Source organism: Populus nigra, chromosome 14 (assembly GCF_951802175.1).
Source record: "Populus nigra chromosome 14, ddPopNigr1.1, whole genome shotgun sequence".
Taxonomy (NCBI): Eukaryota; Viridiplantae; Streptophyta; class Magnoliopsida; order Malpighiales; family Salicaceae; genus Populus; species Populus nigra.
In genome coordinates, this window is record NC_084865.1 from 4,759,107 (window position 1) to 4,771,737 (window position 12,631).

General features: G+C 29.4%; 1 protein-coding gene across 1 annotated transcript; it reads right to left on the bottom strand.

The window, feature by feature from the left end:
- Positions 1-5,477: 5,477 nt before the first annotated feature.
- Positions 5,478-8,725, bottom strand: LOC133672913 (pentatricopeptide repeat-containing protein At2g22070). Its single transcript, XM_062093478.1, has one exon. The coding sequence runs from the start codon at positions 8,613-8,615 to the stop codon at positions 6,258-6,260; it is 2,358 nt and encodes a 785-aa protein (XP_061949462.1). The 5' UTR covers positions 8,616-8,725; the 3' UTR covers positions 5,478-6,257.
- Between the last annotated feature and the right edge of the window lie 3,906 nt (positions 8,726-12,631).

Here is a 12,631-nt window from a genome sequence, read left to right on the forward strand (position 1 = left end):
AAAATTATCTCAAATAAAAAAAATAACAATCAAAAGAATGAGAATCAAATCTGACACATGAAAAAATTTAAAGGAGGATGAAATTGAAAAAATATATATAATTTTTTAATTTTTTAATATAAAATAAATTGTAATAAAAATAACATGGACCAAATCTGGAAAAAAAATATATTAAAGGGTTGGTTTTAAGAATAGAAGAAATAGGCGCCAAAATGAGAAGGAGAGAGAAAATAAAAACAAAAAAAGATAGTCAATGCCAAACCGGAGGTCCGTTGACCATATGCTTTACCAAGGGATGGAGAGGTTGCCGAGAAAATTTGAACACCACCCTGAACGTCTGTATATAGTCACTGAGTGATACCACACACACCGATCAAAAGAGTACAATCATTACTTTTTTTGTTTTTAAAAGTAATTAAGTTATTTTATTATATATAAAAAATACAAGATGACCTGTTTGTGTTGATTAATTTGATAATAATCAATAAATTACATGAAAAAAATTTATATTACCTCTACTAATAAGTCATTTGATTTTATTTAAGATGAACAAAATAATCATTTTATTATTTAAATTCATATTGATATGTGGCTTGGTGTATAGTGAATTAATCAAATGACTAATGTGTACTCTATAGTTTTGAAGTTTGAGAACTTCAAGATGTGTCATGATAATTCTAGTAATTTGTCCTGAACATTTAAAATTAATAATTCTAGTAATTTGTCCTGAACATTTAAAATTATTCGTTTTGGCTAATTTTGTGTTTTCGTAAACCTGTTTTAGTCAGCACTGTCTTTTCTCTCTGATAATATATTCTATAAATTTCTAAAGTGGGGTCCTATAAGCAAGTGTAAGTCATAAAACACAGCTTTGGTCACTACAAGTTAAAAAACAAAATTAAAAAAAATGATGTTTTTACTGTAAATAATCTTAAAAGACACAATTCATTATAGTATTTTTTATATATATATTTTGAGTTTTGATTGTTTTTTTTCAATCATTTATTTTTTTTCAATTTTATTCTTATATATACTATTATTTTAGATTTCACGGCTTTGAAAAAAATATTCATGTGTTTTTTTTGGAATCGCGTATCTTTTTTTTTTATTATTAACAACAAATCAAGAGATGAGACAAATTATTGTAACTGCTAGGAAAACTTACTATAGATAGTGCAATCTATAATGATCCTTTTTTATATATATATATATATATATATATTTAAAGATTATAGTTTAAATCCTAGAAAAATTGTTGCATATGCATTTATTACAAAAAAAAAACTAAAGAAGCTCCCTTATTTATTGCATAATTTTCAGACCCGGCCCGGTCCAAGGTCCGAGTTTCTGGTTTTAACCGGGTCATCGGGTCTCCTAGATCAATTTTTTTAAAATCAAAATGACGTCGTTTTAGTAAAAAAAACAAAAGTCAACGGGTTGCAACTGGATCTTACCAGGTCAACCAAGTCCGCCGGGTTTTTTCCTCTCTTATTTTTTCTTCAACCCAACCCGGTTCCAGCTCCGGGCCGGGTCAGGTTTCAAAATTATGATTTATTGTAACCGTGCTTTCTTTCTTGGAAGAATTTTATCGACTATTTTGTTTTATTAGCTTTTTCTGATTAAAAAAAAACACTTACAATTTTATTTATTTAGCTTTTTATAATAGGGTTCTCACAATGTTGGGAAATTGTTTTTGATATTTAATTGATGTTTAATTTGTTAAAATTTAATTTAATTTGATTTATAAAAGTAAATTAAATTTTTTAGGACTGAAATAAACTATGAAAAAAAATACTGCCTCTTTTCCTTTAAAGAAATGTCTTTTTTTTTTTCTTGGCCACATTAGCTAGTAAACAAAGTTGAAAAAGAAGGGTGGTTGTCACTGCGGTCCAATGAAAAAAACCAAAATTGCTGTTGCTTGTAATCCTTTCTTGCTTGCTTCTGCATGGCTGGGTTCTCTCTAAGGAACTGTTGACCCTTTACTTGAAAAAAACAAAATTGAGATCTTTTTTTTCTTTTCCAGCAGATCTTCCTTCCTTTTTTTTCTTCAATTGACCCTTTAGTTGTTGTTTTTTTCCTCTTTTTTTTTTTTCATTTTCCTGAAATTGTGGTTGGTTTTGCATTTGTAATTTGAAAAAAAAAAGTTTTAATAAAATAAGTAGGCGCAAGACTTTTATTATGAAACTAAATTAGCTTTATAAGCAAAAAAAAAAAAAAAAATATTAACGAGCACAATTAAATTATTCAACTGCCATAGAAATCAATAAAAATAAAGCTTCCATTCAAGGAGGTTTTGTCATTTCATTTTGAACTTTTTTTTTTTATATAATCAAGTTGAATGATGGGTAATTTGATATTTTATAAATATAAAATATTAATAAAAAAAGTGGTTGGTCAAAGTATGAGAGTGTCTTACCATTTATATTTCATATTCAATTTAGTTTTTATTCTTTTGATTACCATTAATTTTGTTATTTTATCTTCTTTTGATTGGTTTTTTTCTTCAATTTTATCCCTAATAATTAGGTTTCATTTGATTTTTATATCAAATTTGATCCTTATTTTTTTAATTTTTTTAATCCTTTCACTAATTAAATTTTGTTTGAATTTCATCTCCATCATTTGATTTTAATTTTTTTATGTTGAATTTTTCCCCTATTCTTTTTAGTAATATTTATTTTGTTTTGGATCTTTTTTTTATTGCATTTCTTTTCAAATTTCATCCCTCAACTTCTTTTTATTGAGACACGGGTTTTGAAGATTAACACGGGTTGACTTTGATCTTTTTTAGGTTTTTTTGTAAAATTAATTTTTTTTCAATTTCATCCTTTAATATTTGATTTTTATAAAATTGATCTTCGTGCTTTTTTCTCTCTCTCTTTTTTTTCTATAAGATTATCCAAATCTTATGCCCATGATTGCAGGGTTAGCAAGTTAACCCAAGTTGACTTGAGTTTTTGTTGTTTCTTTTTTAAAAAAATTTCTCTAATTTCATGCTTCAATATTTTTTTTATTGAGAATTTTACTTCGTTGTTTTTTAGGTTTGCCTTTTGCATGGTTATTCCTTGCCTTATAATCACGAATTTTGAAAGTTAACATGTGTTGACTTTGGTTTTTTTTTTAATATCATTTTAAAAAAATCAATTTCATCCTTTAACATTTAATTTTTTAGGAATTGATCTTTGTGATTTTTTTTTCATTTTTATTTCTATTGGGTTATCCCAATCATGTGCTCATGGTTGCAAGGTCAGCGGATTAACGCTGGTGACCTAATATTTTTTAATTTTATTATTCAACATTAATTTTTTTATAATTAAATTTTATAGTTTGATTCAGTTCACTTTTATTTATGACTTTTTTTAAAACCTTTATTTGCATAGATAATTTTATTTATGACTTTTTTTAAAACCTTTATTTGCATAGATAATCATTTAATTAAATAAGAATTATATTATAAGAAACATTGTTATTAAATATAATTTACTATATGAATTATGTTGCGAGATCAAATATCTTAATATTTTTAAAATTTTATCCTTTAATATTTTTTTTAATTAGTCTTTGTGTTTTTTTTTAATTAATCGTTTCATTAAATAAAAATTTATTTTTTTTAATGTGAATTATAAAGTTTTTACCATCTCGCATCATTGAAATTCTTGGCCCCGTTCTTCCTGAGTACCCTTTATGTTTCTGTATATGATAATCAGGCATCTGACAGTTAGCATGGCAATGAATTAACATGTATCCTTTATTCTTTCTGCTAACCTTCAGGCTGACAGCTTTAAAGAAGCCATCGACATCATGAACATTAATAATTACTTTCCCATCTTGACTTCTCGCTTGCCTGTTTTATCATTTTCCTTCCATGAACTGTGTTTCTTGTTTACATTTTACATATTAATGCTCTTTTGACAGACGTGGAAATGGAGCTGCCATATTCACTACATCTGCTGCTGCTGCTGCTGCTGCTGCTGCTGCTGCTGAAAGGAATCCAATTAACGGAAATAGATGCTGGGCAGGTAAAATAAAAAAAATCACTTGTATCATTGGAGAATATTTAGAGCTACAGACAGACTGATAACTTATTTGTTATTTGGCTTCAATTACCCTTTTTTGTGGAAAGATTTGATAACTCGTGCTAAATTAGAGGAACAATGGAGAATTACTTATAGGGTGATTTAGCTTTGATATTTTCTTGAAGATTCTCAGCATTAATCTTGTCATATTAGAGGGTTCACAAAATTTATCTCGTGGAGTGTTTATTTCTGCATGAAATAGGCACTTAGTGAAATGCAAGCATGTGTAACATGATTCGCTTCTATCCAGCTTGGCATCAATGTTCCTATACCAGTTCCTCCGCCCTTTTCTCATTTACTGGGAGGGTTTAACAGGTGGTGGTGGAGTTTCTCCGGCGATGCGTACTTCACAGAAACTACAATGGCTGTACTGATTATCCAGTTTGGAACTTAAATGAAATAATTCAAGTTCGTCTTCTTCCATTTCTTTTCCCCTCCCTCCTTTCTGGCATGTACAAGCTTATGTTTCTCCCCGCTGCTCTAGTTTGGGAACCAATCCTTCATTAGTAAAATACCAAGTCTGAAAACAGCTGCTAGCCTGACATTCCTGGAGGCTTAGTTTAGCTGGTATGATCGTTTAGGGAGGACCACATTCTTAAGGTTTTATAATGTTCTTACGAGGATCTTCCTTGGAGCAAAGTAGGGAGTCCAACTCGTCTACTATATTAGGGAGACGCTAAAACCTGTTAAGATAAATAATTTGTTTGAGAAGGTAATAAAAATTGTTTTTTAAAGTATATTTTGTTGGAAAATATATTAAAATAATATTTTTTTATAATTAATTTTTTATATTAATACATTAAAACGATCCAAAAAACATCAGAACAAATTAATTTGAAGCTAAAAAAAACTTCAAAAAAATTCAAAATCACGGTTAAACTGTAGTGCCAAATAAAATAAAAATGAATGTATAAATGAGGATAAACCTATTAAGATAAAAGACTTGTTTAGAAGCGTAATAAAAATTGTTTTTTAAAATATATTTCATTTAAAAATATGTTGAAATAAATTTATTTTTTTATAATTTATTTTTAATATTATCACGTCAAAATGATTCAAAAATATTAAAAAAATTAATTTAAAACTAAAAATACTTTTAAAATTTTTTTAAATACATGATTGATTGGAAGGGTTTTGAAAAGGAGTGTCGATTAATCATTTATGAATCAACCACATGTAAAGGTTAAAAGAATATTTAAGAATATGATACTAGTTGTTTTTTAAAGTGTATTTTACTTGAAAATACATTAAAATAATATTTTTTTATTTTTTAAAAATAATTTTTGATATTAACACATTAAAATAATCTGAAAATATCAAAAAATAAAGCAAAGGAAAAAAAATTAATTTTTTTTAAAAATACTTTTAAAATATAAAAATAAATAAGGACCAAAACATGCATGGCCACTAAAGGGAGCATTTTTATTTTCTAATGCATAAATAATTGTTTAATCAATATGCTCCTTATCAATGCCTTGTAGGCACTTGTTAGCATTACCCTAAATGCAAAAGATAACAGAAATCTTTTTTAGTAGTAGTTGATGTTTATGATGGATCATGGACCGATAATTCAATGAAGTGGGGGGGTATTTTTCACATGGCAACATGGGATGCAACATCTGATTGCAGCAGCTATGCTAGTATATATCCTTCAATTTTAGAAGTAGAACTAGCAAATCGAGTGAGTTCATGCGTTGTAGGCACAACTTGAGGAGCAGATGTAACCGTACGAAGTCAAAGCTATTTAGCATAGCAGAACCGGCAATCCCGCCTCCAAGAAAAACAGTCCTGCAGAAGCAGCTGTAAATTTGTTATGAATCCTCAAGCCGTTTAGCATAGAAATGGTGGATATGACAGTCCTCTGTGAAAGATATTTAGCTTGCCGGAATAAGGCAGTCCCATCTCTGAGGAAAACAGCCCTGCAGAAGCCATTGTGAATTTGTGACGGACCTTCATGACTGAGAACAACACGCACATCTCCAGAATCTTCTTCAGATTTACACATTAAGCAGAGTTCCAATAAGGAGTTGACTGAAAATGGGTAACAAGAATGTTGAAGAGTAGGGAATCAGCCAAAGTTGTGACTTCCTCCTATGCCAACTATCTGCCTTTTCATAGTAAATCCTGAATCAACCAACTTTTGTAGACTTGACAATTGAAGTTTGTTTCTAAATGCTATGTCTACCAATAGTCCTTACAAGAACAGGATCCATCCTTGAAATGGTGAAAACGAGTAGCATCTCTCACAATTATTTCTCTGTCCACAAGCTTGGAGATAAATTTGATGGCATTGTGACAGTCATTACAGACTCGAAGATTCTTCATGATCCGCAATGTAGTGTTTTCTGGAGTACTTATTATCCCCAATGCGATGGCAAGTTTCTCGCTGTGATATCTAAGAATCTGATCTTTCACCTCTACTTCAAGGTCATGCAATACAGATTCAGTGTCTGGAGCAAAACCCATCTTTTTTATCTCCTTCCAGATCTTGTCCATCATCTTATAGATTTCGTCTTTCTGTGGGTGAAGACCATCCTCCACTCCAAATACATGGGTTTTGTTCTGGATCTGAACCCAACTAAGTCCTTGCTCCTTTTTAACTCCTCTAGCCTTCATCAATTTTCTAATTTTTGCAGCATCATCCCATTTTCCACAAGATGAATACAAATTAGCAAGGGCAGAGTATGCCCCACTATTGTTAGGCTCAATAAGTAGCAGTCTCTCTGCCGCAACTTTTGCCAGATCAACATTTTTATAAACCTTACAAGAAGATAAAAGTGAACCCCAGGCTATAACATCTGGTTCCGTAGGCATATTTTCTACAAATTTGTATGCTTCTTGCAGCAATCCAGCACGCCCAAATAGGTCAACCATGCATGCATAGTGGCTCAGGGTGGGATCAATTTTGTGTACATTTTTCATCAGATCAAAATAGCTTCGGCCCTGCTCCACCAATCCTCCATGTGTACAGGCAGAGAGCACCCCAACATAAGTTATATGGTCAGGCTTGATACCAAGTGCCAACATCTGTTCAAATAGTTCTATGGCTTCTTCTCCAAGACCATGTTGAGCTAAAGCCATAATCATAGAAGTCCAAGATACAGTATCTCTGTTCTGACGTAGAAGATTGAATACTTTCCGTGCACCATTTATGCTTCCAGCTTTTGCATACATCGTAGTCAGAGCATTGCCCACAGAAGGTGATAATGCCTCCCCTGATCTTATTGCACTTGCATGAATTTGTTTTCCATGATTCAAAGATGTCACACTTGAACTGGCACTCAACATAGCTGCTAGAGTAAAACTGTTTGGCCGAGGCCCTTCACTAACCATTGTTTTGAATACCTCTATAGCATCATTATTTAAGCCATTCTGTACATAACCTACAATCATGGCAGTCCAAGCAACCACATCAGGGTCTTTCAATGAGTTAAATATTTGTCTGGCTGGGGTTATATCACCAAGCTTGACATATCCATCCAATAAGGCCGTAAAAGCTATCACATCAAGATCTGAAATCCCACTCTGCTCTATGATTCTTCGAGCAATTTCAACTCCTCCAGACTTTGCATACATTGAGATCAAAGCATTTCCCACAGCTCCTGAAGCGTCGAACATTGTCCGAACAATATAACCATGAATTTGTTTACCAAAACTCAACTTCTCAAGATTGGCACAAGCCGATAAAGCACTTGCTAGGGAAAACCTATCAGGCTTCAGAGACGTATCTTTTAACATACTAGAGAAGAACTGTAATGCTTCATTATCAAAACCATGCTGATTGCATCCTGCAATCATTGAATTCCATGAAACAATATCGCGTTCACTCAATAGCTCAAACTGAGCAAGAGCGAGGTCAACCCTACCACAATTCATATGCAAGGAAATCATAGCATTCCAGCTTGATGTGTTCCTCAACTTCATCCTATCAAAAACAACCTTGGCCATCTTCAAATCCCCTGTCTTTGCATACATATTTAAAAGCGAATTTGCAACAGGAACACACGCATGAAGTCCTAATTTAACAACAAAAGAATGAACCTTCTTCCCTATACCTCGAGACCCGGTGGCAGCACATGAAGCAAGGACATTAGTAAGTGTGAACTGGGTCGGCAAAACTTTATCCTTCACCATATCTACGAAAATCTTTATCGCATCTTCAAAACGACCCATTTGATTATAACCCACGATTATCGTAGTCCACGAAACAGAATCACGAACAGGTATTAAATCAAACACCTGATGGGCTTTCTCTAATTTTCCCTGCTTCGCATACCCAGAAAGAATTGTGTTCCATGAGAAAGTGGTCTTCACAGGCATTTCATTGAATAAATCGTGGGCATCTAAAAGAAACCCGGTTTTTGCATACAAGTTCATGAGGTTGTTCATTAAATAGACACTGAAGGTAAGGCCTAATTTAACCATTTGAGCATGGATTGATTTTCCTTTTAAAGGGTCTCTCGATTTAAGGCTAGTTTGAAGGAGATGGGCACAAGACTCTGAATGACAAGAGAAATACGGTGGGTTGGGGATCTCCATTGGAGGGTGGATTAAAACGGGTTAATGTTACGTAATGCTAATTTGTGGAAGCAGCATAAGATTGGTTATAGCAAACTAAGCCCGTTTGATGGCTGTTTGAAGAAAGTTTTTTTTTTTTTTTTTTTGGGTTAGAAAGTGAATTTTTTTATAAGTGAATTTTTTAAATATAAATTATTTTCTAATGTTTGATAATATCATGAAAATAAGTTAGAAAATACTTTCCAGTATTTGATTATATTATAGAAAATAAGTTGAAAAATAACTTTTTAATGTTTTTTTTTTTCAAGTTTATTAAAATAATGAGGAATAAATCTTACAAATTAAAAAATTGAATAAGAATGAAATTGAAAAAAATTTAATTTCATAAATTATCTCAAGTAAAATAAATAATAATAAAAATCAAATCTAACAAATAAAAAAATTGAAAGATAATAAAATTATAATAATAATAATAATAATAACAATTACAATTTCATAAATTATTTCAAATAAAATAAGTAACAATCAAAAGAATGAGAACCAAATTTGATAGATAAAAAATTTTAATTAAAAAAATGATAAGAGAAAAGCAAATAACAATCATAAAAATAAGGACTAAAGTTAATATAAAAATTAAATTTTAAAGGATAAAGTTGAAAAAAAAAGAAAAAGAAGATTCAAACAAAATATATATCAATCAAAAGTTTGAGGATCAAATTTGATATAATCAGCAAATAATATGATATTTCTAAATTTTTCACAACTTCTGGAAAACTGTTTTCCGCCCAAAATAAAAAGAAAAATATTTTCCTGAAAATCAAGCCAAAATTTCATGTGACTGAAAAGTGTTTCCGTTGACCAACTTTTCTAATGACAAATAAACATAAGAAAGTTTGGAAAGTGGTTTGATAGATAAAAAATTTCAATTAAAAAAAATAATAAGAGAAAAGCAAATAACAATAATAAAAATAAGGACTAAAGTTAATATAAAAATTAAATTAAATCAAATTTTAAGGGATAAAATTGAAAAAAAATATTCAAACAAAATATATATCAATCAAAAGTTTGAGGATTAATTTTGATATAATCAAAAAATAATATGATATTTTTAATTTTTTCACAACTTCTGAAAAGTGTTTTCCGTCCAAAATAAAAGAAAATTATTTTTCCTGAAAATCAAGCCAAGATTTTCTTTGATTGGAAAGTGTTTTCCATTGATCAATTTTTCTATTGGCAAACAAATACAAGAAAGTTTGGAAAGTAATTTCTAGAAAACCACTTTTCGGGCAAACAAACGATCCCTAAGTTTCCATTTGCCTTTCCGATTCAACTTATATTTTTTTAAAAAATATTTTAGCTTTAAATTATTATTATTATTATTATTTGTTTTTAGATTATTTTTATATTAATTTTTTTAAAATAAAAATAATATATTATTTTAATGTATTTTCAAATAAAAAATATTTTAAAATATAACATCTATTATACTCCCAAAACGACCCTAACTAGATAAGGGCTTGCGATATCCTTCAGGTTGACTTAATTTTTTTCAATATATAAAAAAAAAAGATACCAAAACAATGCAAGTGTTCCTAAAAAAGTGGACCATTGACTCAATTGTGAGTAATAAACTCAATTACTTCAAATAATATGAATAACAAAAGTACAATGATAATAAATAAATTTACAAAAAAAAATTTAACAACATAAAAAAGGCTAAAAAAATCAATTCAAGTCCATCTGAGTTAGCATGTTAAGAACGTGTTTGGCAGTGTGGTTGCGGGTGCTTTTCAAATAGCTTTTCGTGCCGAAATGCATGCCAATGATGTTTTTTTATTTTTTAAAAATCATTTTTGATATCAGCACATCAAAACGATCCAAAAAGTACAAACCGAACTTAATTTTAGCAAAAAAAAAATCAAATTTTTTAGGAACGCAGCCGTAGCCGCGTTCCCAAACGCTACCTAAATTTGCGACTTAAACTTGATACTAGGATAACCTTGTCAAAAGCAAGCTTAATAAAACTATGACACTCAATTATCAAACAATCCAATGTTGAAAGGTAGAATGAAAAGAAAAAGAAAAAAAATAGATTTAACCCGTTAACCTCGAGACTATAAACTCATAATTGAGATAACCCCATAGAAAAAAGATTAAAAAAAAAACCTGAAGACTAATTCTTATTAAATCAACATAAAATACTGTACAACATCTAGTTGTGGAAGCATTATTAAAAGAATTCAGCATTGTGCTTAGAAAGCTTATGCATAAAAAGGAAATTGAGAAGTTGGTGAAATAAATGATAAGGAATGGAATAATTAAGCATAACAATAATCCATTTGCTTCTTTAATACTGCTAGTTAAAAAGAAGAATAACATTTGGAGATTTTATATTAACTAATAAAAGTTAAACAATTTGACCATAAAAATATAAGTTTACAATTTCGCTGATAAATGAATCCTTGGATGAACTTTATAGTTTAAAGTTCTTTTTTAAATTGAACCTAAGGTCTAGGCATCATTAGGTGGGGATCTTTGAAGAGGATGTGAAAAAAACAACTTTTAAAACACATTACGGATATTATAAGTTTAAAATGATGTTTTTGGATTAATTAATATACCAATAACATTTCATGCATTGATGAATGCTATCTTAAAGTCTTTCCGGAGAAAACTTATATTTGATGTTTATTTATATAATATATTGGTGTATAGTTCTACATGAGAACTACACCTTGATCATCTTAGTTTAATCTTGGAGAAACTAAAGGATAACCAACTCTTTTAAAAAAGATTAAAGTTCTCCATATTTGAGAAGGAAGTGGAATATTTAAGATATGTTATCTTTGAAGAAGAAGTAGTTATACAAAACTCGTGATTTGGATCATGAGACTGAGATTAATTTATAGAAAATAAATTATAGATAATCACAAATAATTTTTTTTTATTAAAAAAAGTAATGTACAATGATAATATTGTAAAAGAAAGTGAGCAATCGAATGACATTAACTTTTTCAAACCTGTGACCAAGATCAATAGATCAAAAACACTATAAATAAAAAAAATATGAAGCCCAATTCTTAACAAATCAAATGTTGAACGTTGAAATTGGAAAAAAAAGTCAATTACACAAAACAATCTAAAAAAATTGTAATTAAGAGAATGGGTGTGAAAATCAAAATAAAAAAATAAATTAGAGGGCAAACAAAATTTTTTAATTGGAGGGTTAAATTGAAAGCCAATAAACTTTAACAAAAGGGCCAAGAAAAAATAATAATAAAAAAAGAGAATAAGGACCAAAATAAAAATAAAAAAACATATGAGAAATTGTATTTGAATGACTAAATTGAAAACAAACAAAATCTTATAAAAGAAACGAGAACGAAAATCAAAAGAATCAAAAGAATGAGAACTGAAATTGAAAAACAAAAAACAAAGAAGACAAATCGTGCATTTTTTCTTGTAGGAGAGAGAAAAAAAGAAAAAAAAAAGAAATGACACCCAACGATATTTCGACCATCATACATTGTCATGTGCTACACTAGGAAGAAGAGGATACAACAACACTTCCAATGACATGGTGGAACGTTAGGTTAAGCTATTGGATGGCGTCACATGCGCCACTCAAATGGTACAGATGCCAACCATTCGCTAAGGCGTAATAAGCACGCACTAACAACTTTTTTAAATAAAAAACTAAAAATTCAACAGAAAAATACTAAAATACCCCTCATGATCCCGAGAATTAAAAAAAAACCATGTTAAAGGACAAAAACACTCCAAACATATACATTATTTTTTGTATTTTCTAAGGTTAAATACAAATTTTTAATGTCTACTAAAAAGGGAAGATAAAAAACTCTTGATCAAGAACTTTATATATTTTTTTATCTCGAGATAAATAAGTATTTTTATCATTTTAAAATTTATGAAAAGATGAAAAATATTGGATAAATAATTCTAAATTTTATTAATTTTGAGAGTAAAAATATATTTTTATTATATATAAAATTAAAAAAATATTAACATACCCTGAT